Genomic DNA, 27,905 nt, shown 5'->3' with positions numbered 1-27,905 from the left:
CACCTATTGGGCAACGTAGATTGAATTGATTGGTTCAAAGAAGCTGGTTAAGGAAATCCAGTATTTTACTATGAAAACTACTCTATATTTTGATAAATGCTTTAATCAATAATTTAGTTTAACCTTCTTTAAACGAACACAAAGCAGTGAAAATAATCACAGAACAACTCTTTTGCATCCAAGTTTATTTTGAAATTCCCTACTCCCCCTGTACAAGAAAAAAGGACTTTCCACAAAGGCAGCAGTGAACTGTCAGTGACTAGTACTTTTCTAGGGAAAGAAAACAAACATAATCACAGTGTGTTTTTTCGTTTAAATACTTCTACTGCTGTCATCTTTGGCTGGGTTACGGCAGACAGCTTTCTGTCAAACCAAAATCCTGGAAAGCAAAATTGAAGCCAATAGAGCAGGGCTGTGGGCTGCAGACATTTTACAGTGCCAATGCAGGAATGTTCCGGACTGTTTATCTCTTCTTCATTAACACAAAAGGAAAAAAAAACACTAAATACTGAAATAAAAATAAGCTGTTTGTGTTTATAACACAAACAAATATTACCGCCTGGGGAGATAGTGACAGTATGTTGAATTTCATAAAATTGTATAGACAAAAAATAAATCTACAAAAATGAAGCTAAGTAAATATTACACAACAGTAAACATGTCTTTTCTTTCTTTTTCTTTTTTTTTTTAAACTCTCGAACCTCTACACAAAACCAAAATTCTTGGTCTTGATGGCTAGCAGGAGTTTTTGTTTGAGTATTTGTTTTGAAGAGTAAAGTGGCACGTAGAGACGTGAAATGCAAGTATTGGCTGTGGGGAGGTGCTGGTCATCTGGAGGTCGGATGGTGATGGAGGGCATCGGCTGAAAACCCTCCTCGCTGGCTGGAAGGGATGGGCTGGAAGTCCAGAAATACACCTGAGGAAGAGAAAAGTGAAAAATGTAAATGAAAGCACTAAGCATGTAACATGATCTATAATAATTATCTATAATTTCTATCATTTTTAAAAAAAAAAAAAAAAAAAAGACTTACCAGATCTTGCCTCTCAGTCATGCTCATCTTCTCCACGATGGACCAGAACCAGCGTTTAAACTGCAGTAGTTTGTCTGCATTCTCCCCTGTTAGATTAAAATCAAGTGTTTACTCATAATTTAAAAACTTAAATCTTCAGTAAGTAAATACAGAAAACAGGAGCCATACCAGATTCATCATTAAAGGAGGTGAAGCTGATGAGCATCTGGACATTAACTTCTCCACAGCCATTGACCAGCAGCCTGAAGTCCTCAGCAGTTAAGTCCTCAAGGGCATTCTTAGGAAGAACATCTAGCAAACCCTTCCTCATTGCCTAACACACACAGAACTCATAATTAGACTGAAGAAGCATTGTGTTTACAAAAAAGCAGACATGTTTTGTATGCCAGTGATTTTCTGTCTTTTTGTTACAGCCAACAAATCCCATTCAATGACAAAAACCATCTGACTGATATTTAGAAGTCATGGGATAAGTTGGGATTGTTGAATGTGATGAAGGGCATCATAACTGAACCATACTTGCAGAGCCCAAGAGTAAATGCATATATAAAGAGTTGCAATATATGGTGAAGATCTAGAGCAAAGCGTTTTTTTAATGTTTCTTTCCACCCTATTTTTGTTTATGTAAATCTACATGGAGTCGTTCGACTAACGGCACAAACTTCATTACTCTTGCACGGTTTTCTTTCAACTTTTTGAGCCGGCCTCTGAGACCCTCAGATCCATTGTTTACATTCGGGACCAGCTGTTGACTCTTAAACGAGTCGAGTTTCTCCATGCTGGGATTCCAGCAGAGAGCTGGAGTTGAGTGCTGGGAGAGGTGTTTGTAAATGACACATGGTGTAACCAAGACCACATAACGGTTAAACAACAGTTTTATAGCAGGGACATTGAGCTGGTGGCAGTCACTGTTCGGCTGCACTACCCCCCACGGGAGTTCTCCCAGGTGCTGGTAGTCAGCGCTTACATCCCTCCGTCGGCCGCTCCATCGGCCGCTTAAGGCCAAAGAATGTTGGCTAAACCAACATCCATCATGGAGAACCCCTCCCATCCCCTGCACCACGCTGTAGCGGATCTGAACAGCTTCTTCAGTGCTAGACTATTACACCCACAGTGCAGGAAGCAGCGCTACTGCAGGTCATTCCTCCCCGCAGACATCAGACTCTACAATATATCTCTGCAGTGACACATAATTGTTACGATCTATTGTTGTGCAGTGTTATAGGTCTTCACCATCAACATGACAATGTTTGCCACTGTAAATATATAGGTTACACAGAGACAACATTGATACCTTTTTCCTGCATAACTTACTGATGTATTTTCAAGTATTCTTGACACAAGTATTTACTAGTATTACTGTCGTTTTTCATATACTATTATTACTGTTTTCCTTTTGCACAATTTTTTACTGCTGTTTTACTTTTCTTTTTGTTCATCATGCTGCTGCTGTAAAAACAAAAATTGGATTAATAAAGTTGTATCCTATCCTATTATGTACCAATGGATTTCACATCTGAAGAATGTGAAAGTGATAGGCACTATTGTCTGTGGAGCTTTTCATGGATAAATGGATAGATCAAACAATTAATTCTAAACATTGACATATTCTTGACATTTCAGGATAAGAATGAGGCTCCATAGCAACGCCAAATAATGTATGACAATACAGAAAATCAACAGTCTTACACAATTTACAGTCCATAGTATTTTACTCACATGGAGAGGCTGCTCAGCCACCACCAACATTCTGTACTCGGCATACTTCCTCACGTATTCATATACATTAAGGGGAGTCACTGGCATGTTGACCCCGCCAGACAGAAGCTCCACCTGAAACAACAAATCACTGCTCAGTATGTTTGTTTAGAGGTGTGCTCAGACAGTCTGAATTCATGGTTTTATCACAATTCTATGAATTTATCAACACATGTATCATGTAAAAGCTCATTGTTCTGTGGAATGACCAGAATCTTTTAATATAACACAACAAGGCAGTCACCGTGATATATTCACATTCTTTTAAATCACAGCGTCTCACCGGTGCCTAACAACATTTGTCACACATTTTGGGTGTGGCACTACTAATGACAGTTCTGTTACCTGTCCGGCGCCCTCCTCTTTGCAGAGGTCAATGGCAAAGGCCAGGTCCATGGCAGCAAAAACTGCATCTGCTTCACCAGCCTGCGAATGGCGGATTAGCTGGCGCAGGCTTTCATACATGACTGGGTCAAAAAATGCAAAGTCGTGCCAGTTCACCTGCGGCAACAAAAATACATTTTACAGTTCCCTTTTTAAAAAAACCCACATCATGAGCAGAGTCTACAAAGATGACATGAGACATGGGTTCATACCTTCCTTCCAAGCAGCACTTTGATGACATGTCTGTTTAACGTAATTGGACAGAGCTCATTCTGCAGAAGACATAACCCCAGTATTCTGCAAAAAAAAACACATTGGTTTTGTTTTCTAGGGAACCTGAGCTTTAGATTTACTACTCTGATACTGCTTAACCTAACATTTTAAAAATTTATTTCAAGAGAATATCACGTGTATTTAACACAACCAACAAAATGACCCATTACCTGCCGATGTTACGGAAACAGTTGAGTCTGGCCTCTGTGTTCTTGCCAGGCCGTGGAGAGTAGAACCCTCGTTTGCCTGGTTGGTAGAAGAGCGGAGCGTTGTCATCGCCATCATCGGGATCGTCCAGCTCCATGTCCACTACGCTGCGGGTTGTACCATGACGCTTGCGGTTCTCCTGCTGCTACAACCACACACAAAGGAAGGAGAGTGATGTTAAATAAGGCAAAGGGCAAACGTGCAGATCCATTTAGTTGTGTTTAAGGTTAAAAAAAAAAAAACTATTACATAATCTTGTCCCTCGCTCAGTCTACCCATTAATGAAAATTAGCCATTATATAGTGGGACAGTAAAAAGGGGAAACAGAAACATGTCTACTTGTGCTTTCTCCGGAGCTTCCAGGAGACCAAGGTCCAGTATGCTGTCAGCACCATTTTCTCTGGCAAGACAAAACAAACACAGTTAATATCTCATTTAAGTTAATTTCAGTTAAACATTGTCTTTTACAGTTCACACCTATGGCCATTTGACTATCTGTATATTTTACCTTCCATGTGCAATAAGGAGCTCCATAGCCTCTTCTACTCTGGCTCTGAGAGAATCTTCACTGGCCAGCAGCAGCAGCAGTTGTGCAGGGGACAACTCCAGCAACATGCCTGTGATTTTACTGGCAAATGCCTGAGGAGACGCAAGGAGAAAAACCAGGGTCAAGAAAAACGAGGTCTGAACAAATCAAGGAAATATGAGAAGTTAATTTTCAAAATATTGGATTTTTCAACAAGCATAGAACTGCATAAAATTGCACTGAAGGAGCTTTTTTTTAAAAATTACCGGTTGCATTGCATGTACACGTGGGTAGAGCCTTTCTCCTAGGGCTTGTCTGTGCGCAGGCAAAGGGTCTGGCTCATCACTAGGGTTACCTTCTGATGAAGGCCTGAAGGGCCTGGTGTCTATCGAGAGCTGCCTCCTCGAGTCCCTGCAGATAATAAACATTTGTTTAAGCCCCCACACAAATAAAACCCCTGTTTATAATGACGAAATATTAAAATGGATTTTACCTGTCTCGATCTCTCCGAGATCCCGCTCGAAGCCCACCACTTCTCCTCTCTCTTTCCCTGTCTCTGTTTCTCAATCGCTGCATTAAATCTACAAAAACAAACACAACATGTTTTTTTAAGTGGTAATCAAACCATGTTTTTTTTAATCTGAAAAAAATTCTTTTGGCATCAGAAACGTACTTTAGAACATAAAATCAACAGTATAGTTTCTATGTATTGTCATACTTGAATTGTAATCGTGATGACACGTACTGCTGGCCTGCATGCCCTTGCTAACACTCTGAACACAGTCCAGGTTGGGCAGCTTGTCGTTGGAGAGGAGGGCCAGGGCGATCGCTGTATAGAAGCTCCGAGCCACACCACTGCCCTCGCCTGGCTCATCCTTAAACGTAACCTTCACTCTGTGCACAGCCATGGGCGTGGTTGTGCAGCGCCTGCCGAAGTGCGTATTGAGCTGGCGCATAGTCTGCTGTATTAGCTGGTCCCGGTCTCTGTCTACTTCAAGGGCTAGGTCACGGGACTGAAGGTTCCTTAGCTTTTCCATCTCTCGCCGGAACTTGGATTCCTTAACCTCAAAGCCACCCAACTCTGTGAGAATCTGCGATGAAAAGCGAAAAAGCAAACAAAGTGAACCTCGTTCCAAAGCCTAGTGTCTACCTAAACTGCCACCAACTACTAAAACATGTTGAAATTTTGTGATAGAATGCTAACATGTTGGTTTTAGCGCGTCATGTTGGCCAATGAAAGAAGCTCACCTAAAATTAAATATTGGTTCAAGTCAATTGCTAGCACTTTGATATAGATGGAACTACCATCACAAAGACTTTTTCTTTTTTGTGAAAAGACTAACATATTAAAAAAAGCATTTAAAAAAGTTTAAAATGGGCCCTACATTACCAATATACTTTTATAAAGGGTGCAAAAGGAACAGTGATATTCAGTGACTTTTTATTTTAATAAAAGACCATTGACTGTTGAGCTGGAAACGCACCGATCCAGGCTCAGCTCCCACATCTTCCATAAAGACACGACCGAAGAGTTCCAATGACAGACGCCAACGGCCGAGTAGCATATCATGTGAGATCATCATGCCCATGAAACTACAGTGAGGTCTGCACAGGGGGAAGACACACAGGATAGATGTTTGAACCCTTTAAATATGACAGTAGTTCATTAAAACATAAGGGATTTTAGGCTTTCAAGGTGATTAAATTAGGATTGTAAATCACTTGTCTATACTGTCAGCAGCCTCTAGGAACACATCCAAAACAAGATTATAAAGTATTCAATGCCTCTACATTTACTCATGTCCAAGAGTAATTTTAACTTAACCAGCTCAAAAAAATCCAGGCATGCTAGTGTTAAAATAGAGTAGGCGCTTACCTAAATGATGGGAGAGGAGGACCATCACTTTCGGTAAGGCCAATCTCAGCAAGAAGGCTACTCTTCAGCTGGGCAGCAAGGTCGTGGGGTGAAGGCCCTGGCTTTGAACCCTCCAGCTCCTGCTCTGATAGCAACTGGTTCTCAGTGCTTCGCTGGCCAGTTTCCATACTCATGACATTTTTTAAATTGGCCGAGTAAGACATCTTAGTGGGCAAGATCTGCTTAAGTAGGGTTCAAAAAGGAGTTGGTCTTTAGTAATATGATCAGTTGTGAATTTTAAAATCATGGCAGTGTGATGATAAAAGGGCATAAATACAGGCTATGGTCTCATATCTAAAACTAAATGAAAGGTGGCAAAAAAAACATTTTGTATATCTACAGTCTATTATTACCAGAGCTTTTAAAATGTGGTGAAAATAATGAATTGTGTATTACGGATAGTATTTACGGGTACTGAGGTAGTCACTTGACATTTTCACTGGTGTTTGTTATATGTAGACAGTAAAACACAGCTGCCAGCACATTAGTCTATTGAAGAGGGGTGGTATACCTGAGAGGAAGAGGGTAGAGAGGAGCCCATGTTTACCTCCAGGCAGTTCCTGTCCATGCTTGCCTCAGCCAGGCCCTTGGTTGCCATGTATGAGGAGGAATACAAGCCCTGGGAGGGACGACCAAACAGATCCTCCTTCCTGGCATTGGGCTGTGATACATAAAGAGTTAATTGAAGTCCAAAGTTTGGCTGTTATTTATCAAAAAGAAAGAGTTTATTTGCTTTGCTCATCCTCCTCAGATCACTTCCACTTATTCTACACAAAGGTAGCTTTATCAGACTAATAACATTGTTGTGTTTTTAATAAGATAACCAACCAACATGAGCAACAATGTGATCTCTCTCTGACATCCATATTACTAATCTTAATCACCAGAGTGCTTTAAACCTTTGATTTGCTTTTCCTCCAACACCAGCAGTAATAATTCACCATTTACTTGCCACTGTCAGGAGTCGAAACGGGTAAAAATTGTGTGTGAAACAATGCAACCAGACCAGTGCTACAGATGAACAGGAGCAATGTGGCTACAGGCTACACTGTCAACTTTCAATGATATCAGTAGTACAACACTAGAGGATATTGCTAAAAATCTAAATTCATTCTCCTGCTGTTTTAGCACTCTTAACAACCATTTTCTCCCCAAAAACAGTTTATAGTTGCTTGGAAACGAATGTGCCCAAATTGTTAAAACTCTGACCTGCAAAAGGTGGGGCTGGTCTGCCAGTGGAATTGCTTCAGCCAAGGGAACATCAAAGGGGTTAGGTGGGATGCAACCCAGAAAGGTCATTGAGTCAGAGCGACGGAAGAAGGGGTGGTTTTGACCCGTTTCTGCTGGAACTGGGTCCTCATCCTTGTCCTGCAGGGTTGAGCCTAAGGTGTAGCAGAAAAAACAGCTGTTGGTGCTCAAACAAACATTATCAGAATATGATAGACTGCTTATGAAAAGACAGTTTAGACTTACTTTGATTGGTATCTTCATCATTCTCATGTTCAGAATCTTCATTGTCCAAACCAAGTTCCAAGATCTCCCGATTCCTACAAATGTGGGGAAAAGTAGTGACTCATTGTATATTTTAAGCAAATTAAAGTGAGAACAATGACTTTTTACTCCCAATCTAAAGGCAGCATTTCCAGCATTGCTGGGCACGTTAACGCCGACAATGCACGTTAATGCAGTTTGTTTTTTTATTATTAATATTTGGAAGGTCTGTTGCTCATTGGCTCTTAATACTGTTACAGACAAATGGAGGGTCACAGGAGGAGCTGGCTGTTGATCAGCAATGGCCTGAGATACGCATCTCAATCAATCAGAGCCTAAGACCACCGCAGCAAAGCTGGTGGGGACAGATAAATTAAGGCAAAGGTGTCTTATATGGACATCATCAATTTAAAGCTCTTCAGAATAGGGGGGTTTGTGGAAACAAGTAATTTGTAGCCAAGGTAAAGCTGATCCTGAATCAGCCAAATCACACCGTAGTACTTTGAGTCTGAGGTTTCACTTAAATGCAATACACACTGTTGATGCCAGCAATTCCCGACCTAAAACAGTGGAGGGAGACTTTGGATGTACATTGGATGTAGCGTGTGGGAGAAGTATAAACAAAAGCAAGGCAAGCTAACAAATGCCATAGCTAAGTGGTTAGCTACAAACTGCAGGCCAAGTCATTGGAATTGCAACAAACGAACGACAGCACTCGTGAGCCTCCCTCGATGCACCATCACAGAAAGAATACACGAGTTGTATGAAAGGAGAGGAGTTACAAGGTGCACCAATTGTTGCTCTCACCGGAGAGTAGTAGTTTTAAAATAAAAATGTGCAATATACTAATTTTGAATTTGTTGATGAATGCTTCTCATATTAATGCGTTAATCGTGATTAATCGCAGAAAATTCATGGTTAGGGTTTTTAATTGTTGCCCAGCAACTTTATGTTACCTTTTTCTATCCATCTGTGGCGTATCCAGTGTGGTCTGCTGGTTCATGGCCTTGATCCAGTAAATCAGAGCCTGAAAGACATAGGCTACGTGCTTCAGTGAGCACACATCCAGCACAGGAAGCACGTCGGAATGCTCATCGTTGTGGGAACGCATCAGCGATAGGGCGTAGTTCAAGAAATCGCCACGTGCAGACATCATGCCCTGGCGAGCTGTCAGCAGGGTGGCTGCCCTCCTGACACAAAGACAAAACAAAAAAAAACATTTTTTTTCCAATGCACACCTCAGTTTTAAACTGGATACGGAATAAAAGTTCTATTTTAAAGTAGTTCCTTCAAATTTACTTGAATCTCAATGTTTAGGTTGTTCCCCTACCTGCGTCCTTCGAGAGTGCGGAGACTAGCTTCCTCCCGGGCAGTCATACGTTCCCTGCGTGCTGAATGCTGAGAGGCGTGGAGGGGATGACTGGGGTGACCAGGGTCTCCTGCAGAGGACAGGGCTGAGCCATATCGCAGCTGGGCTTCAGTGGAATCCATGATGGACACCATCCAGTTCCAGGTGGGAATAAGCTTTTCTTCAACATAGTTCTGGTTCGACAAACAAATATCATCAGTTTTGTCTAAATAAAAATAATGTGATTCTTTTTGTCTAGTACTAAGCAGATGGTCTGTCATTTCATTCAGTCTCTTGACAGAACGCTATTACAATATTAGTAATGAAGGAACTAATGTAGTATAATATCATAACCCATGATGGCACTGCTGCTTACCTGGAGGTTGACAGCATCTTGATAAGTGAGTTTTACGGCAGCAGGGTACTGCGAATACACTAGATGGTTGTACTTGGGAATCAAACTCATGAGGTCTGAAATCTGCCTGATGACAATGCTATAGGCCCGGGCCAGACTGCTGGCAGACGTCAGGTAGCTACTGGAGTTGCTCGCCTCCAGTGCTGCAGCTGCAGCACTTGAACTGATTGCACTGGAACGACGCAGGTTGGTAGGGTCGATGTATATAAGGCCTGTGGAGCTTGCTGTGAAAAAGATCAGGTAATATTACTTTAGGGCTGCAGCTATCAGCTAATATAGTGTTCGATACCTCAATTAATTTAATTATTTCAGCCCTAATATTGTTGTACACATTTTCAAATGTCACTGACCAGCTGGTGTTGAAGAGCTAGAGGCGGCGGTTCCAGTGGCCCGTTGGCTCGGGGTGTTTCTTACAGCCCACTGCATGGAGCGAGGAGCCTGAGCTGCACTGTTGGCCTGGGAAGTGCTAGTTGTCCTTTCCAGGGGCTCATCCAAAAGGAATGTTTCCTGGTCGACGTCATCGCTCTGACTGCTGCTGCTCTCAGAGTCACTGGAGTCATTAGACTGCGAGTCATCCTCTGAAAAGAAGGCGGGGACACTGCTCGCACCTTTAAAAAGAGAAAGAAAACGACAAGTGATAAGGACAAAGACAAAGCAGATGTGCTTAATGGCTTCAGTATCCATCATCTCCTTCTCTTTTGAATTTCACATCAGATTTATCCAAGCAGGAGTGCAGGTTAGTGAATCAAACCACTACAAGGCCAAACAACACTGATATGACGGTGAGAACACTTAAGCGTCAAGTCAAAACAACAGCTGCGCTCTCTGTTGATCAACTTGTGCTAAAATATTTTTATTTTCAGTTTTTGAAATTTAAGTTTAATGGAAACTTTAGAGATCAAACTCAGATCTCAATTGTACTAATTATTCTAAAAAAAAAAATAAAAGCTCAATAATAGTTAAACAAAAAAAAAACAACGAAAAAGCTACAAGTTGATTAGTTTGTTATTTGGGTGAAACAACAACAAGGTTACACTTGTGATGAGGAACTGTATTAGTGGTAAACAAGACAATAATAGTGAAAGGTGAGGAAGGGGACGAACTGAAGGAACTCTCAGCAGTAAACTGTGTATGCACTTTGCAAATTCACTCTTGCCCTAACATCTGTATATGCATTAAAGTAAGGAGGAACTCATACCAAAAATAGGAAATGCCAAGGACACCCTACTGCCTGCAAATGAAATACATTGGGTATTCAGCCAGGGTCAATTTTGTCTGCTCTATTACTTGCTCTCCAAAATAAAATAAAAAAATACCCAAAATGCTGGCTGGTAAAGCACCAGTGATGCTGAAAGGGTTAAATTAGTTGTAACCCAAAAAAAAAAACACCACAGTGCAGCAAGACAATAAAAAAGACAATTTCTATTTAGTAAGAAGTTGGAGCCTTAAGATATTTTGGGAGGAGGTCAACAAGACACAAAAACCAAAAAGAATACTTTGAAGTCCTCATGAAACATTTTCATCCCTTTCAAATGAAAATCTAAAAGTAAACTAAAAGATTACAAACATCTGTTCGACAAACCTGCTTCAGAGCCAGCAGTAGCTGCTGTGACGACGCTCCTTCGGCCGCTAGCATTATCCTGATTGCTGTGGTTACTTTCACTGTCGCTTTCTGTCTCCGCTGCTGCCAGCAGATCAAGTTCCATGTCACTTCCTAGAAGCAAAAACAAAATCAGCAGATGCAACACTCTGTTTAGATGTTTAGATGGGTCACAAACTGACATTTCGTAGACTACATGGACAAATTCTGAGGCTCACCATCCTCATCGTGTTCATCATGTTGCCCTTCTGCTTCAGCATTTTCTTCTCCCTGTTCCTCTTGGTCATCATGATGGTCTTCCTCTCCTGCTACTCCCTCTACAACCTCAACCTGAGTCACAAGAGCAATCAGATCCTAAGAAAGAATTGTTGACAGTAGAATGCAGCACATTCTGTCCAACACTATGATGGAACAACTAAATGTAACCCATTGACTTTACAGTAAATATGCAACGATAAAGGATTTTACTCAGAGAAACCAGGGCTGCACAATTTCATGTAAAGGGTATTTAACACATACACTACAGAATAAATCCAAACACTGAATTTAGGTAGCAGCGTTAAATTGTGTGTTGTCTGTTCCAACATGACGTTTACATTCACTGTGACATGAGTTAATCTGGCAACACTAATTGAACTGTGACTGATTTGCCATGTTTCAGTTAGGGACAGAAAGAAGTTTAAAATTGCACACAAAAACAAAATAGGTAAAGCTGACACGTGCATTTTTTTACAAGCTGACATGGTGATTGTGCAATTAGTTCATCAGTCCCAGTCACCATTCATGCGCTGAAACATTAGTTATGTCCTTCATGGTTTTATAATGAGGTTCCCCACCTCCTCTACATCTGCTGATACAATGTCATCTTGCTCCTCGTCTCTTCCTCTGACAGGCTGAGATTGGCTGCTGCGTCGAGGCTGGGGGTTCCTGATAATATAGGAGGCTGCTGTTTGGCTGGAGCTGGAAGAAAATAATGGCAGTAGTCTTTATATGTAGAGAATGAAAAAGCTCAGGCAGATTATTTACATTTAGGGTGTTGCTATTAATCCTAGTGATTGACAATGATTCAAAAATGGTTAGATCGTTTGCTTTAGCATTTATATTTGCGTATAATTTCTTTCTCCAAAAGGCAAAACGAACCAACCTGTTGGACTGGTCAGGTGAAGGTCTTGGTGGAAGAGGTTCAACAGAGAACAGCTCCTCACTGCCCTGAACGGCATCAATGCTGGTACTGGCCAAAGTGAAAGGAGCTGTTGGTCTTGCAATACCCATACGCACGGGAACAATCAGTGACTCTGCTACATTACAGAGCTCCTCCACAGCGTAGGGCAACAGGGCCTGGAAAACTCGACGACACTTTCCTATAGGCTGAGGGATGAAGTTACTATGGGTAGAAAACCAAAGAGAAGACAGAATGAGATATTGTAACAATTCTAAATTATATTATTTCATACGAATTATCAAAACTTTATGTTCTTACTTTTTCTTTTTGGAGGAAGCCATCTCTACGCTGAGGATAACAAACACTCGGGCAACAGAGCGCAGGAACCTCCTGGTGACATTGACTGCCTCTTCTCTTCGACCAGGAGTGTACTTGTTCTGCAGCTCCTTTACTAGTGTGCCCAGTAAAGTGTCTATGAACTATCAGAGCACAATAATAGAGAATTAATTAATATACTAAGGTGGGTGCATTCATGGTTGTTAAATCACATTTTAATTAAAGCACTGGGCATGCTACTGTCTATTAAGCATGTGTAATTCTGAAAAACTGAAGCACCAAGAAACAGAAAGACCAATCGGACTTACAGTGATGTCAGGAGCACATTTGACAATGAGACAATGAGTAAAACAGTCAAGGCGAATGGTGCCACTCTGCTGATTCAAGTAGACCTGCTCTTCAGGCAGGAGGTGGGCAATTCTACTGCTGGCACTGAGTCTAGGAAATACACCAAAAACACAAAACTCAGCATCTAACCCTGAAGAGTAAATCTGTTTAGCACTTGTGTGGATATTGTTGGGGTTTTCACATTTGAGTTATCATTTCATAGTCATAGTTTCATAGAGTGATACTCACGGGTCTTTATTCTCCTGAGAACCAAACATTATCATAGACTTCAAGGCATTCCAATCCTGCAGTACCCTCTCAAGAGCTAGCTGAGCAAAGCGTGGAGGTTCTAAGTCGTGGTCTGGCATGTCAGAATCTGAGTAAGAGAATATCACTATTATATTAGGTGCATTTCTCAAAAGGTGTTAACCACAGTGCTGAAGATGACAGCAGAACATGTCAAAATTTAAAATGTGTAAATCGTTAGTCTGCGCAGATGGTACAAGTGGATGAAACAAGAAAATAAAGCTACCTTCTGCATTAGCAGCCTTGCGGTTCCTGTCTTCTCTGATGCGCGGTGGTCTGTACTGACAATGCTCAACACTCTGTCTTGCAACAGTCTGCACCAAAAACAGTAATATATGCTCCCCCCTGCAGAAAGAGATAACAGTAAGGAAAGCTCACTTTTAGTAAAATGTGAAATAAGCTCTGTAAACAGCAGCATGCCAATACTAAATAATATACATTGTGTGAAGATATATAGATCGATACAAACATTTACCTGCTGTTAGGTGTAGTGACCAGGTTAGTTGTCGTGAGTAACCTGTACAGCAGGTCGAGACGAGCTGCCTTTTGGCCAGCAATCAGTGTCTTACATTTACATTTTTCCCAACAGTCACAGTATGCTGTGGGAGAGGTCCTCTTCAGCCTGAGATTAAACATGAGGCAAAATGATGATCAGACAACTGGAGATGAAGTGTAGAGGAAAAATAAATAAGGGAGTGACCATATGTAGGACTTACTTGCAGTCGTGTCCTTTGTGACACACCCTTGCACACTCAGTACAGCAGCAGAGTGACTCCAGCAAACCACAAGTGCGGCACTCAAAGATATCCTACATACAAAGTTAAAGTGAAAACAAAGAATAAAAAGGTGTGTAAGTGGTTCAGAAATATTTTAATGAATTGCATCATAAAAGCAAATCTTTAAAATTTTTGGTAGATGGTGGCTAATTACTGCTGTGGTACGCTGGTGTAATTTTTATTTTCTTAACCTGCTATGATACAGCTAATTAAAAGTAACAAAAAAATCTTTGTGTAGTGTGTTTCAGTGTATTGTAAATATCGCGTGTTACAATGTACAGTTGTGCGGCTTATAAATCGGTGCGGACAACAACTTCAAAGCCACTTGTTATAAATTATTAAGTAACCATAACCTTTAGGCCTAACCTGGTTAATGTGCTCTGCTCCAGTCCAAGTAAAGCTGCAGGTGTCATTGCAGCAGAGAACATACAGAGGGGAGTCATCTGGATTGGTCCCCGATGGGCAAATCATTTCCATGAACACAGAATCTGCATCCTCCTTCTCGGCAATGCCTGGGTCTCCCACTGTGTTTAAAACATTTGAGGAAGAAAGGAAAACAAAAGAACAAGGAGGAGAGCATGTTACAAAATAATAGTTTGCTTTTGTAAGCAGAGCAGCAAACTAGGTCATGATTCACATAACTCCTGGATGACCTCAATTGTCCCAACTGTTACCAAAGCAATGAAAATAAAGTCATAATAAACAGGTCACGATAGACACTTTTTATGCAGTGACCACTGTACATATGCAATTTATTTGATTGTAATTAAGCATTTTTTATGACCTATATTGCTTAAACTTATTGTAATTCTTCTTTCGCTATTACCTGTACAGTAACCTGGGGTGACATGAAAGGCACCTATAAATTAAATAACTTGACTGACCCTTGGCCATTTTTTGAGCAGCCTCTAAAACAGTGATGGCTGCTGGGTAGGCTCTCCCGCTGACAGCTAGCATGAATGGGGTCATCCCACGTGCATCCCTGTGAAAAAGCAACAATTTGCATTTGCACTTTAGAAGGAACCTAAGTGAAATAACCACTGAGCAATATGTGCACAGTATGTGTGAATATAGTAATAGTTAAGGAAAAAAACAACTGGTACTTTGCAGAGAGCAGTTCCCGTAAGTGTGGCCTCAGAACAACGCTATCACACATCAGCTTTAGAATCAGATGGGCGTTGGCCTTCCTGTCTTTAGATTCAACCACAGATGGCTCAGTTGATGGCCCTGTGAACAATAACAATCACAGACAACTGTTAATTCCAAAACAAATGTGAGCAGGAAATGTAAAACAATTCCACTAAACAAAAACCATAAAAATTAATAGAGTTTATACCTGGTATAGTGGAGGTGCTGGGTCCTTGACTGGTCCCTGTGGAGGCAGTTGTGAGTGAGCCCACAGCTGGTGCTAGAATAAAGTCAATGTCACCATCTGTGGATATTAAAAAAACAAAACAAAAAAACAATGTATGCTGATGCTGGAAAATTGACCAACTCTGCCAGAACATCACTACAAAAGTCAAATTTTAGGATTCAGGAAGTGGCAAATTTAGGATAAACTCTCTGCGTTGTATTAATTAGTCCGATTTGCCATCCAATCATTACAATCGATACTGTATTTAGGCAGGACTTGCATGGTTTCTGTTCTGTATTTACCTGCCACCCTGTACTCTTGTGTCTATGCACCCATTGAATTTGTACGTTTAAATTACAGACTGATGCTGTTAGTTAACACTGTAAGGCTAAACAGAATGCAGACTTTGCTTATGCATTCTACAGCCTTATGACAATGCACTCACCAGGGTCCATTGGTGGAGGGTCAGGGACCCAGCTTGGTGGGGCAATAGGTGGTGACACTGGATCCTGGTGGTCACTGGATGATGGGCCAGACTCATGACGACCAAGGCCTGCTGCTCGTAGAGACCTTCGCATCATCTCTCTCAGACGAAGACTATGGATGACAAAAGATAAACATGATTTTTGCCATTACAAAATATTGTGGCATACAAGTCTTTTGGTCTTCAGTCTTTTCACTTTTTCAAAAATAGATGTTTTAGAAATGTATAACTATAAAGTTTGAACATAAGTAAAATCAACACACCCTCTTCTAGTCTTCCTCTATGTGCCTGCCTAAACCCAAGTGCTACAGTGCTCCCGCTTATCCTCACTTGCTCCCTTTCTGTATCCTACTGTAGGCTGGCCCTTAGTTCATTTCTGGCCAACCATGCAGCTGAGAGTCCTATTTTTGCCCAGATCCCCTGCTACCACAAGTTCTCTCACACAGAGACCAAAAATTCATTTTCATGCTGATTGCGGGCTGTACCACAGAGTAGAAAATTCAAAGGTTTTGTAGCATGATTAACACAGAATTAAATTGGGTACCATCTATCAGAAAGTAATGCACGTACAAACACATTTTCCTACAGGATGTTACTCAGAATAAAATGCCAAGTAACTCGCCTCTCTCCTAAAGCAAAGCATGTATAGTGAAATATGTAAAATGAGCTGGTCATATACCCTCTACTGCTGGAGGAGCCGGTCCTATTCCCAGAACTATTGCTTGAAACCACAGAGATGGCATTGGCAATTGCCTCCACAGCAGACAGACGCTCCGCAAATGTATTTCTCTCCGACCTCTCTGCTTCTGAAATTCAACGGCATGGTGACTTAGCATGGATCAGACAAAAACAGACAAACCAGGCACCTTAACACCAGCTTACCTTCCTCCTCTTTGGTCTCCTTGTTACTAACAGGAAAGCACACAGAGACAGCAGCATGAAGAATATTGCGGTTTCCATCACAACGGTGGCCCAGAAGTGCTCCAAGAGCCTGACTGCCTTGATCCAACAGAAATGGCTGCTCAAGGTTGACCAAGTACTGGCGACAGGCCTCATAGTCACAACGAAGGACATGCTGCATCAGTGTCTGTTTCTGAAATAAAGAGAGAGAATGATTACTGATGATGACCTCTCAAAGGTTTCAGTTTGAGAAAGACCCAAACCTGGCACAGAGTTTTTTTCTTTGCCTAACAGTAGGAGAAGACTGTTATAGAACCAACTTACATAATACTGCCATTAGTCAAAGAGTAAATTGGAAAAACAAGTGGGTAATGGTCATTTTACACCCCAAGGCATGATATTAGTATTTTACCTCAACAGCCATTATAATAATAGCAGCTTTCTTTTTAATGGTGGAGTTGGAGGGAAGATTAGCCAGAGAGTGCACCCCCATTCCCAGGCTGTTTATTGGTGGCAGGTCCAACCAATCAGGATCCCGGATTCCACCCATGCAGTCTTTAGCCATAGGGTAGATTGTGCCATTTCCATCTCTAAGGATGATAGGAGATTCCTAGAAAACAAAACATGTTTCAAAAATGGTACAAAATCCTGTGCATACCTACGTGCGTTACATGTTGCATTTTATCATATTCATCTTACCTGTCCGGCAGTAAAGATAGCCACATTGCGCTCACTTTGTCCCAAAAAGGCCAGATTACTAGTAGGAAAGTTATTCTCCTGCTCTGCCTTGCCTGTGGCCAGGTCAAAGATACAGTATCTTACCCAGCTACCAGTTTTCAGCACTGCGTGGACTCCTGGAAGATACAGAGATGATTGAGAAAAGAAAAAAAAAAAGTAATAAAATATTATTTATATATTCTCACACTCACACACACACACACACACACACACACACACACACACACACACACACACACACACACACACACACACACACACACACACACACACACACACACACACACACACACACACACACACACACACACACACACACACACACACACACACACACACACACACACACACACACACACACACACACACACACGACTCACCTTTGGAGTCAACATTCACAGCCAGAATCTCTGCCTTTTCTGGGATCCAAAGCTTTTTGGGTGTTCGCTGAAAACAGTCTGGGACTTTAGGAGTCCCACCAGTTTTGACCACCTGTCAGGAACAGATATAAAACAGATTTATTTTGAAAATATTAAGAATTTAAACAATAGTGGATCATCTTAATTATTTCAGCTAATGTCTTTACCTGCAGCTCATCTATTCTAAGAAGTCTACAGTCCTGCAACAGTGATGACGGATCTGAGTCAGTGGGAGCAGCTGTGCTCTGGTTGCTCATGCTGCTTGACGCTCCTGGAAACTTCACAGCAACATATGCACCATCCACTTTAAGCACCTAGGATGGAATATGAAGGACATTTTGAAACAGAACACAACAGTCAGTACACAAAAACAAAGACAACAGGCATTATTTTTTAAAGTTATGCACAACCGCAATTCTTGTGTGTGCTACAGTTATTCAAAAAGAACCCACCTTTCCCACTGGAACATTTTTAACATCTTCCACAAACACCACCTCCCTGAGAGGCCACTGCTCCTCATTCACCTTTTCTTCCTCTTTGGGAGCTGGAGTAGAACGCCTTCGCTCTGCAAGTAATAGAGCATACCTCACAAGTTAGTCCTTTGATAAAGTACTAGTAATAATAATAATAATATTAATAATAGGTTGTCTGATTTGAATATGCCATTACCAGTGTTTAGAGGCATAAAATAAATTGAGCAGGAGTAAAGTGTGTGTATTAGTGAAAAATACTGGCAGCTAACTGCATGCTTCAGATGGAGTCAACCTGAATCACCACACTAACACTGTGTGCTAGCTACATTTCCTTTACAGGAGAGCAGGAGTGGAAATAGTGATAAAAGCCTATGCACCATCTGTTTCAAAGTCAGAGGCCTAATGAGAGCACATAATGAGAAAAAAATTGGTTCTGTGCCTGGAAGATAGAGAAAAGGGGGCTGCTGAGAGAGCCAGATATTGAAGAGGGAGAGACAACAAGAGAAAAGCTGACATACTGTACGGTAGGGAGGCACTGCTAGCAATTGAAGAGGTATCACTGCAGGTAGATGCTGGGGAGGGTGGAGGACCCATCTCTGTCTTCACCAGCTCTGGTTTGCTTTCAGTCCTAGGGGGCAAAACAAAGTAGTAAAATGAATTTTGGGGGTTTTGAGTTTTAGCACAGCTACATCTGTTAAGTGTAAATCTAGCAAAAAAACAGCAGTAGACAGGTTAGTGCTAAATAAAATGATACCGACTTGATTTCCTGGGTTTTAGTTGTCTTCTCCATGTTCTTAAGACTCTCCGGAGAGCGTAGCTGGAACCTGCAGCTATCATTCATGTTCCAGACAGACTCCAGCAGGACACCCACTTTGGGAATCCCAGCACTGACAGAAAAGGCCACAGCACCAGCATGGTAGAGGGGGTTATTTCTTAAGCATACCTGGTGAAATGAAAACGGAACAAGAAAATAAATATTTAAAACAACCATTTTCAGTAACTACAGGAGTTACAAGTCCCCAACATGACAAATCTAACTAGAAAAAAATACAATAGTGCACATCTTACCTGTGTTCCCACAGTGATGTTGGGTATAGAGGAGATGCCAGCACTAGACTTTGGCTTTTTGTTCTTGGCTCTGGCCTTTTCAAGCATCTTTTTTCGTTGACTAAAAGGCACAACACCCCTGCAGACAAAGAAAAAATAAAGTTTTAATGCATGGAGTTCATATTTTCCCCAACAAAGACAGAAAAAACAAACAGCTGATTTAATTTGAAATGTAATTTTCTTAGTAAAATAATGATGTTCTATGATGACATTCATGAGAAAATGTTTTTGTTCTATTTGAAAAAGGTTGATAAAGAAGAAAAAAACCTTACCACCAGTAGAGGCTACTCTCCAGCTGTGCACATGTGTACAGTGCACAACAATGCAGTGACACCATACGTTCACCTTGCAGCTCAGGAAAAGCCTGAGCACTGTGCTCTAGTTTGGATGCCACTGAGCTCAGTGTGTCATCCACCCAGGTTGCCACCTATATCAAACATACATGATCAATACAATGAAAAATGGCAAAGAAGCTATACTGTACATTCATAAGTCAAGGTGAGCAGTCATAATTTACCTTATTGGTCTCTGTAGCTACAGTAGCTCTGATGCTATTGGCAGACAATAAGGTGATTTTCTCATTTGCCAAGCCCAAGAAGGATACACGAGGGTGATGAATGGAAGGATTCTGAGGCAGAAGGAAAATATCATTACCTGTACTAACTATAATAAACCACTAGTGTCTAACCACCATTAAGTAAAACAATATGGCATCCAATACGACAATCCATTTGGTAACTTAATTGATTGAAATCTGCACCTGTGCATTCCTGTAGGGTTCAGGTTCATTCCACTTCCACTGATAAAGCTCTCCTTTGGAGCTGACAGCCACAAGCTCTGAGAACATGGCTCCAATACTCACAAATTTCACTCCATCCTGAAAAGGGATATTTATATTTTGGTTAAAAGATATTTAAATCTAGATGCTGAATTAAATTTTCTTCTAGTGGACCAGTCAGAATTTGATTAAGAGTCATAGAATTCAAGATCATAAACTGCAATGTCACACTAGAGGGTTCAAGTATTTCTATACTTTAGAAGTCAACAAACTGCCTATGCTCCTACCTTTTCAGGCCACCACTGGAGCTCCTCACCCAGGGAGACAGGGCTTTGGACAGGAATGCTCTTCTTGTCCAGGCTAGGCTCACCTTCGCGACTGGTAGAGCCTCGCTCTGTATCAAAAGAGGCTCCATCCAGCCACCGGCGCTCGCGCAACCGCAACACAGACTCACGTTCACGCAACAACTCTGAGTCGCGCTCTAAGGGAAGAAGGAGAACTGGTATGCAATAAGGTCACACCAGTGGGATAGAAGTAAGCCACTCTCTGGGAAAGACCCGTCAACATAATTTTAAGAATAGACAGAGAGATAGTCTTTAGAATTGTTGTTATGCAAATCAAAATTGCAGTTTAAGTTTAAGTGGGAGTAAATTATACTGATGCGTAAGTCAGTTTGCACGCTCATAAATTAAAAACGTAGAAGAGGAAGTGGATAGACAGAAAGAAAGCATGCATATGATCTACAAGAGGACTAGATAGAGTTTCAGAATAGACTGCCTTAAAGGGTCCCTATTAAGAGTCATGAGCCTACCGGGCCTTTCTCAGAGAGCTCACAATATGCACTACACCCATGCACCATATAACATCAAACATGTATAGCCTGTGACACCAAAAATTCCCATTACATAACTGGCTAAGCAGACTAAAGTGAAAATGTCCCAAGGAAACAAGCCATTTAGCATTTAGTGTCCATTTAACTAAAGTCACCTTTTAGAATTATTAACACCAATTAAAGCTTGAGCCCTACAAAAAGGAAAACTTTTACCGGTGATGCCATCAAAGCGTCTTAACAACCTGCCTTCCCTTCACTAGTCAGAGGTGTGTTGTCGAGTTACCTCTGGAGGATCCCAGGCGAGACAGTGATGAGCGTCTAAAAGATGGGTAGCCGAAGTAACTTATGTCCTCAGAGAACATGGCATCAGCATCAATGATCACACTGGGATGGGCTGAGTGAATGTCTGCATCCAACAGGGACATTAAGTCTTCTGCATTAAAGAAATGCACAAAAGGACTCAAAATTTTGGAAGAAAAATCTGTGTTCACAAATCATTTCAATGTTGTACAACTCTTTAAGGCCTATTTGTAATTCAAGCGTTGCATTGCAGGTGAACCTAAATTTTAAATTGTATCTATATCTATAGTTTTATTTTTCCACACACCTCCAGGGAGGTAGGACTCGCTAGCTGTATCATCTCCATCATCTCCATCCTCATCATCTCGGCTCAGCAGATTGTTTACTGCAAGGTTGACGTCGAGGTTGGTCCTCTGGAGCTCCCTAATGATCACACTTCTGGACTTCCCTTGCAGGACTACCTGGGCCTGGGATTAGGTGTCAAGAGCAACATAGATAAATAAGAATATATAGAAAAGGAAAGCAACATAGAACATGAATACATATTCAATATTTTATTGTACCAACTTATTACTACTGTTACTAGTTTAACTGTGCACACAATATGCAAATATGTTCTAAATTTTTTACCTGAGTAATAAGTTCTTCAGGGATGACTGAAGCTGGTATGACTGGCTGTGGCTGGCTACCAAGAAGGCCTGAGCCTCGGTCTCTTCCTGTACGAATCACCCTGGTCTGTCGGCGAGAATCACGAGCTGCTGTTGACGACCTGCCCGATGTTCCTCCACTTCCACCACCTCCCCCTCCGCCTCCACTGCTGCCACCTCCTGCTCCACCTCCGCCTGCTCCTCCTCCACTTCCACCTCCTCCACTGCCTCCATTTACACCAGAACTCCAGCGACTCCTGTTATGTACAGTGCAATGCCATGGTAAGACACAACTGTCAAAACACCAATTCACTAAAAGAGCAGACTCAACACACGTCTGGGGGATTTAGTTTTCGTGATCACACAGTGAGAAGGTTTTGAATCTGCTACATTTAGAGAGATTATTAATATTGCCTAATAATCTTTGTCAAATGTAGGCAGTATGCACAGAAATAATTTAACATGAGTATACCTCTAAATTTACAAATGGTATTAATAAATATGATTGGTGGTGGTTTAAAGTGTCTTTTCATTACAATATCAATGTGAAACTGCACAGGGATATTGTAAGGGAGTTGTGGATATCTCTTGGTTCTGAACAACTTTAATATCAGGACCCATGACAACACACTAACCAACCATAACACTAATACAACCTGGTGGTTTTAGCAGCCAAATGAGGCTGCACAGTCAGACTAGTCACATTATCCACGCTGCTCCCTGTCCACTTCAAACATTATTTTAGAGCCGAGTTGTGTATTTTGGAAAAAAAAAAAAAACGCAGCGGTCACAATGCCTAAAACAATATGAAAGTACTGAAAGGCAAAGAAACAATTGTGTGTGCCATTAACATACACTAATTTTACATTGCACTACAGTTCTATCATCTCACAAGGTAGGACACTGAACCCTGCGGGGAACTGAAACGTCTGTGGTATCAGTACAATGCTGAGAACACTGACTTTCATTGGACTTTGTCAACCCTGCCAGAACTTACCCAAGGGTGTTGCCTGCCAGTCTGCCCAGTGTGTCAGAACCAGACAGGAACCAGGGCGGATCACTAGTCCTGCCTGGCCTGGAGCTCCTTCCTGTCCCTGAACCACTGCTCAACTTTGAACTGGAAACAAAAGATGGGAGATCAGTTACAAAGCTACACAAGTCCAAGAAGGACCAAAATACTTTATTACCTGGGATAACAGACACTAAATTTATTCCAGGTATGTTAGTTCAGATTTTTTTAATAGTACACTGTGAAACAGGACAAGTATTTTGGAGACTAGCATGGCAACACCCTTGGGAATCAGAATTGGCTGCAACTCTTTCCTCCTTCAAGACTTTCCTTTTAAAAGGTTCTTGGGATTTTAGGGCTGCAACTGCTTTCTCCTATTTCAAGATGTATTTTCTTGTAAAGCCTTTTTAACATATAGTACTTTACTACAATGTTGTCAAACTTGACAAAAACAAAATGATTCAGCCACTTGTGTGGATGGTGTTTAGTTGTGGTAACTAACGAATTTTACTAATAATTTGATGCTGACAAAAAATTTAGGTAGTTTCACAATTAGAATTGTGTTAACAGAGCACACAAAGACAACATACAGAAGCAAGCATGCACATTATTACTGCACAGAAAAGGCAAATACATTAGCTTAAAAAATGCCATTCAACTTATCTTATCTAACTTATCTATCTAAAATATAAAGCCGATGACAAACACAAAGTAAAGCTGCCAAACTCAGAAATCCACAAAAGGTGCTGACTGAAAAGCTATGCATTGGAAACATTTCATCATCTTCTGCAATTCTGTGGCACAGAAAAATACTTGTGTTCTGCAGTAAACTTTGGAGCAGGAAACTCTGCAATTTAAAAGCCATTTCACATGCATATTTAACAGCTAGAGGGGCCTTAAACTCTTAAACCACTGTTGGATGTTGTTCTGCTGGCAAAGACATCAACAACCAATCAATGAGCCATTCACAAAAAAAAGGTCTTCCCACTGAGAAAAAAAAAGTAACCACAGAGAAGCACTGAGGATACAGGCTTTCAACTGGCCATGCAATCAATTGGGGGACTGCGTTTGTATTTTGGTTTAAAGATTAATTTCCCCAAAATAAAATGTAATGTTTAAATTGAGAAAAACAGTGACAATGTAGAGCAACTATGAAAATTTCCTTTGAAAGCAATCACTGGAAAAAATACAAAAAAAAGCACAAGGACGCATCTGTCACACATTGAAGGCGCCTAACAAAAGATATTTAGTGCAGTGCATTCAGATGCGTTTCACTCTTGAACGACGGAAATCTTGAGTACAAACTAAAAATATGTAAATGAGTAAATAATAAGTAAAACCATGATTAAATCCCCTTTTTCACAAATACAAAGATGCAATTCAAATCACAACAAATGCCATCAATAAGCCTAAGCATGTTTGAGCATCTTGAACTGGACATCTCCAAAAGCTCTCTGTTTTCCAAGTCTGAGCCAAAGCTAAAGCAGTTTCCGGGACAGATCACGCCAGAGAGTCTCTCTCACCCATCACTGCCATCCGGTTTGCTGAGCTCCAGGCGATCAGGCTGTACAGCAAAGCTGATTCTACACACACGTCCATCCTAGGAAAGAAGAATAGAAGATTTGCATGTCATACAATTCACAAAATGATTAACAGTTAATCTTAATGTATATACGCTCTATAGACAATACTAGTATTACAGCTTTACCTCAAGAAGAAATCCAGCATGATTTGGACCTACAACACACTGTTTCAAGGTTGCCTGCTCAAGCAAACTAAGGTTTGGATGACTGTGGAACAAAAACAAGCAAAAACGCAGGTAAGATAATAACCTGAATGAACAACTGATGTGTTGTTGTGCATAGCAGCCTGAAACAACAATTTTAATGGACTCACCTGTTATAACTGTATTTGTTGAGTTTTTCAGAGACCTCCCGGAGCCTAACGAGAAGACAAACACCACATTAATGCAAATAAAAACAAATAATCAAGTTAACTTGTGTTATTTAAAAATCTCAAGTTCACAGAAAGACTGTAAAACATGAGTCATATCACATTACAGAAATAATCAGCCTAACAAAAAATAAAGTCATGTTAAATAATTTAAAGCATTTTTAGTAAAAACCTTATGTTTGATCTTATCAACATAAACTGTAACCCTTAGAGCATAAAAAATGTGACTATAAATAAGAGTGCATGTCATAGAGTAAGAGAATATTCAGTTCCTGCACAAACCTTAAAATATTCAAAACCCAACAATAATGTGTATTACCACGGTTTGACATTATTCCATGCCCAATTATTTCCAAATTTACATGTTTCAGATGGTGCGCCTAGCACTGAACAGCTTCATAAAACATATGGTCACACCAAAAAAGATAGAATAGTAAACTACTCAAACTGAGCAAATTCAAGTTTTAAATTTCATCTCCAGCTCATCACTAGTGGACCAATAGTTCATCAGTACAACTAGAGTAGACGAGAAAATAACCTACAAAGCATCCAGGTCATTCATGCGGTAACCTAACATAGCACCATCACGTACAGAAAGAAACCTAAATTTATCAGTCAGTCCCTCTAAGGCACAGCAAAAACATAACATTTACATTTCACTGCAGGAAGAGCCATTTACTACTCTGCTGTGCTAACTTAATGTGCCTATGCAGATAGCAGTTAGGTCAAACAACCCACTGGCATTTTGGTTGAGGAAATCTGACTGGATGTTCATGCAAGGCAACCACTTTTAACAAGCCAAGCTGGACAACGCTAAACAGAAACACTTATCTGCTCTGACAACTGCAAGTTCCTACATGGGTAACAGAGGTTTGGGGCCTCTCGACAGCACATGGTGACTACAGCTTGCAATGGTATGCTTGCACAAGGAGGGACAAAACATGCCTCTTATTTGTCCTTAATACAAACAAAATGTTTCAAAAAAAAAAAGCCGGCAGAATTATCTGAGCTACACTTCAATTTAAAGCCACATGGCTGTCCCCATGTTTAGACATTACATCGGCGTCCAGAAAAGTACTATAAGCCTATATGCAGCTCTCGCCCACAAGGTCATTCTAAAAACACACTGACTTCTCAAGCTCTTGTCTTTAAGTAGAACAACTCATTAATCAGTTCGATCTCTATGGGTGATATAAATAGGTTTAGCATAAATCACGTGCTCTGCTAAAATACAGGTCGCACACACATCTACGTGGACATTTCTTAAAAGCACTGACTACGAAACCCCATTAAATGCAATGTGATACATGCAGCACGTCAGGCGACACAAGCAAGTGTGATGTGAAATTTAATTTACTGTGCGCGTATGTAGTATACATGTAAGTGAGAATTCGGGTAAGGCTTGATATTATTTAGATGTTGTGGCGATCATTTTAATCCTGAAAATTCCATATGCATCGTACTTTAAAAGCCCCGGCGAAGCTCGTAATGAAAGTCGATAACAGGATTAATGTGAATGCTACGTAGCTAACTGTGCCTCGCTGCATATTTTAGATATTTATCTCCGCACACAATGTTTAAAGAGAAAAATTGGGCCAAATCTTTACACTTTCAGGTAGATTTTTGCTCAAATAAACATACAACAACACCCTGGCACAAAAACGAATGCAAATATTTGGCTTTGCAAAGAGAGTGGTGGCGACTTAGCATGCTAGCGTTAGCAACTAGCAGCCAGTTAGCTGACGTTAGCTTGGTTACTTCATTGATCGTAATAATCAGCGAGACGCACACAAAACAAACACCGACACACGCCAAGAGACCGTTTAGGAGAAGGTATGCAAAATAACGTTTACATTCACAGCCACGTTACGTTTTATGACCTTTATTTCCCTCTCTTTTACCCATCCCCCAACCCGCATTGTCTATCTCAACTTTGACTGTGAGCCAATCCTTCCAGACAACCGAGGAAACAGCCTGCTAACGATAACGTTAGCTAGACGCGCGATAGCCAGTTAACGGGCTAGCATTTAGAACTGGAGCGAATGTTTAGGTAGCAGAATGCTAACGAGAATTGTTAGAGATGCCGGGCCTCGTTTCAACCCTGGGGGGTCATTTAAATAGTTAAAACTCGACTGTACACAGATGACAATGTCAACATCGTTCACACACAAAACCTTAAATACCGAATACAACGCCCTGTACGTTGGTATTGATTTTAATACTTCTTTTCCACGGCCCGCAACAAAATACCTGTCATTGAGCTGATCCTCGGTCCCGGGCAACGGGTGAACAACGAAGTGTATAGACGTCATGGGGTCAATCCAAAATCACACACAAATGTGCGAAAGACGTGGGAGTTAGTATTCGTTCGACTAGAGAATGTATGGACTCATAGGAATCGTTTAATGGCGAAAAACCTCGAGTTCCGATCCCAGCCTCCTCACCCACATGCCGCCATCTTAACTCTACCAAGCTTCTTCTCCGTGTGTTGATTAGTGCACATGCAACCGATCCGCTGGTTGGACCCGGACTGCAAACAGGAAATGTGTTAAACGGGACGTGATTGGCTGCCAGAAGAAAGACAGGACGAATGTCATCGGAATTACTACACGTTACGCTCCCGAGTCTTTGTTTTCACTACCATATTCTCATTTGCCTTTTCAAGTAAATGCAGTAATTAACCGCTCAGCTACTGTAGTATTTCATAAAAAGGTTAAACATACGCACTGTGGGTTGTTACTAGGACAAAAAAGGATCAAAATACAAGCGCGATTCGTCACCAGTAAACAACCCACGTTATTTTAACAAAATACGCCATTGTCTCATGTTTCTTTATTTATTCCATTTCAGTTATGAATAAGAGTGTATGGCAGCCGCAACCACCAATGTTTGATATAGATAAATTATACTACATGGCAATGCATGATATAAAAGTATGAATCATCAATTTCATACTGCCACAGGAAGTGAGTATAAATCACAGGGACTGAACAAGACTCACTATACCGTAAAATCTGGCATTTGCCATTCAGCACCACTGAGGGAATGAAGAAAAA

General features: G+C 41.0%; 1 protein-coding gene across 11 annotated transcripts; it reads right to left on the bottom strand.

The window, feature by feature from the left end:
• Positions 1–168: 168 nt before the first annotated feature.
• On the bottom strand, positions 169–27,337 carry ubr5 (ubiquitin protein ligase E3 component n-recognin 5). 11 transcript variants are annotated; one of them, XM_055502850.1, is made up of 59 exons: positions 27,100–27,337; positions 24,793–24,837; positions 24,605–24,686; positions 24,420–24,496; positions 22,885–23,004; positions 21,871–22,144; positions 21,548–21,707; positions 21,224–21,373; positions 20,396–20,607; positions 20,091–20,207; positions 19,848–19,958; positions 19,603–19,757; positions 19,292–19,409; positions 18,982–19,166; positions 18,742–18,851; positions 18,203–18,315; positions 17,918–18,064; positions 17,712–17,823; positions 17,293–17,447; positions 17,006–17,203; positions 16,576–16,786; positions 16,373–16,499; positions 15,655–15,806; positions 15,192–15,287; positions 14,959–15,082; positions 14,740–14,837; positions 14,222–14,379; positions 13,796–13,887; positions 13,555–13,701; positions 13,306–13,424; positions 13,023–13,149; positions 12,755–12,884; positions 12,429–12,589; positions 12,093–12,332; positions 11,785–11,908; positions 11,167–11,278; positions 10,931–11,062; positions 10,547–10,579; positions 9,699–9,956; positions 9,310–9,572; positions 8,916–9,127; positions 8,542–8,775; positions 7,568–7,641; positions 7,304–7,476; positions 6,606–6,755; positions 6,056–6,276; positions 5,664–5,784; positions 4,898–5,270; positions 4,673–4,760; positions 4,446–4,590; positions 4,162–4,292; positions 3,993–4,053; positions 3,617–3,798; positions 3,386–3,470; positions 3,135–3,290; positions 2,751–2,864; positions 1,200–1,344; positions 1,032–1,117; positions 169–916 (listed from the first exon to the last, which is right to left on the bottom strand). In XM_055502850.1, the coding sequence occupies exons 1-59, from the start codon at positions 27,159–27,161 to the stop codon at positions 704–706; spliced, it is 8,571 nt and encodes a 2,856-aa protein (XP_055358825.1). In that variant the 5' UTR covers positions 27,162–27,337; the 3' UTR covers positions 169–703. The 11 variants fall into 11 exon arrangements, with proteins under 11 accessions (XP_055358825.1, XP_055358827.1, XP_055358829.1 ...); XM_055502852.1 differs by having other exon boundaries at positions 3,617–3,795; XM_055502854.1 differs by having other exon boundaries at positions 4,925–5,270.
• Between the last annotated feature and the right edge of the window lie 568 nt (positions 27,338–27,905).

This window comes from Betta splendens, chromosome 16, assembly GCF_900634795.4.
Source record: "Betta splendens chromosome 16, fBetSpl5.4, whole genome shotgun sequence".
NCBI classification, from domain to species: domain Eukaryota; kingdom Metazoa; phylum Chordata; class Actinopteri; order Anabantiformes; family Osphronemidae; genus Betta; species Betta splendens.
This window is presented reverse-complemented; position numbering and strand designations above follow the sequence as displayed.

What these genes read in the sequence shown, in the direction of transcription:
- ubr5 (XM_055502850.1), bottom strand. Translation starts at nt 27,161, where the DNA reads ATGACGTCTATACACTTCGTTGTTCACCCGTTGCCCGGGACCGAGGAT. An exon ending in GAGGATCAGCTCAATGACAG is followed by an intron (nt 24,838 to 27,099) that starts GTATTTTGTTGC and finishes TCTTCTCGTTAG; the next exon opens with GCTCCGGGAGGTCTCTGAAA. An exon ending in AATGTGCTCCTGACATCACT is followed by an intron (nt 12,590 to 12,754) that starts GTAAGTCCGATT and finishes GTGCTCTGATAG; the next exon opens with TTCATAGACACTTTACTGGG.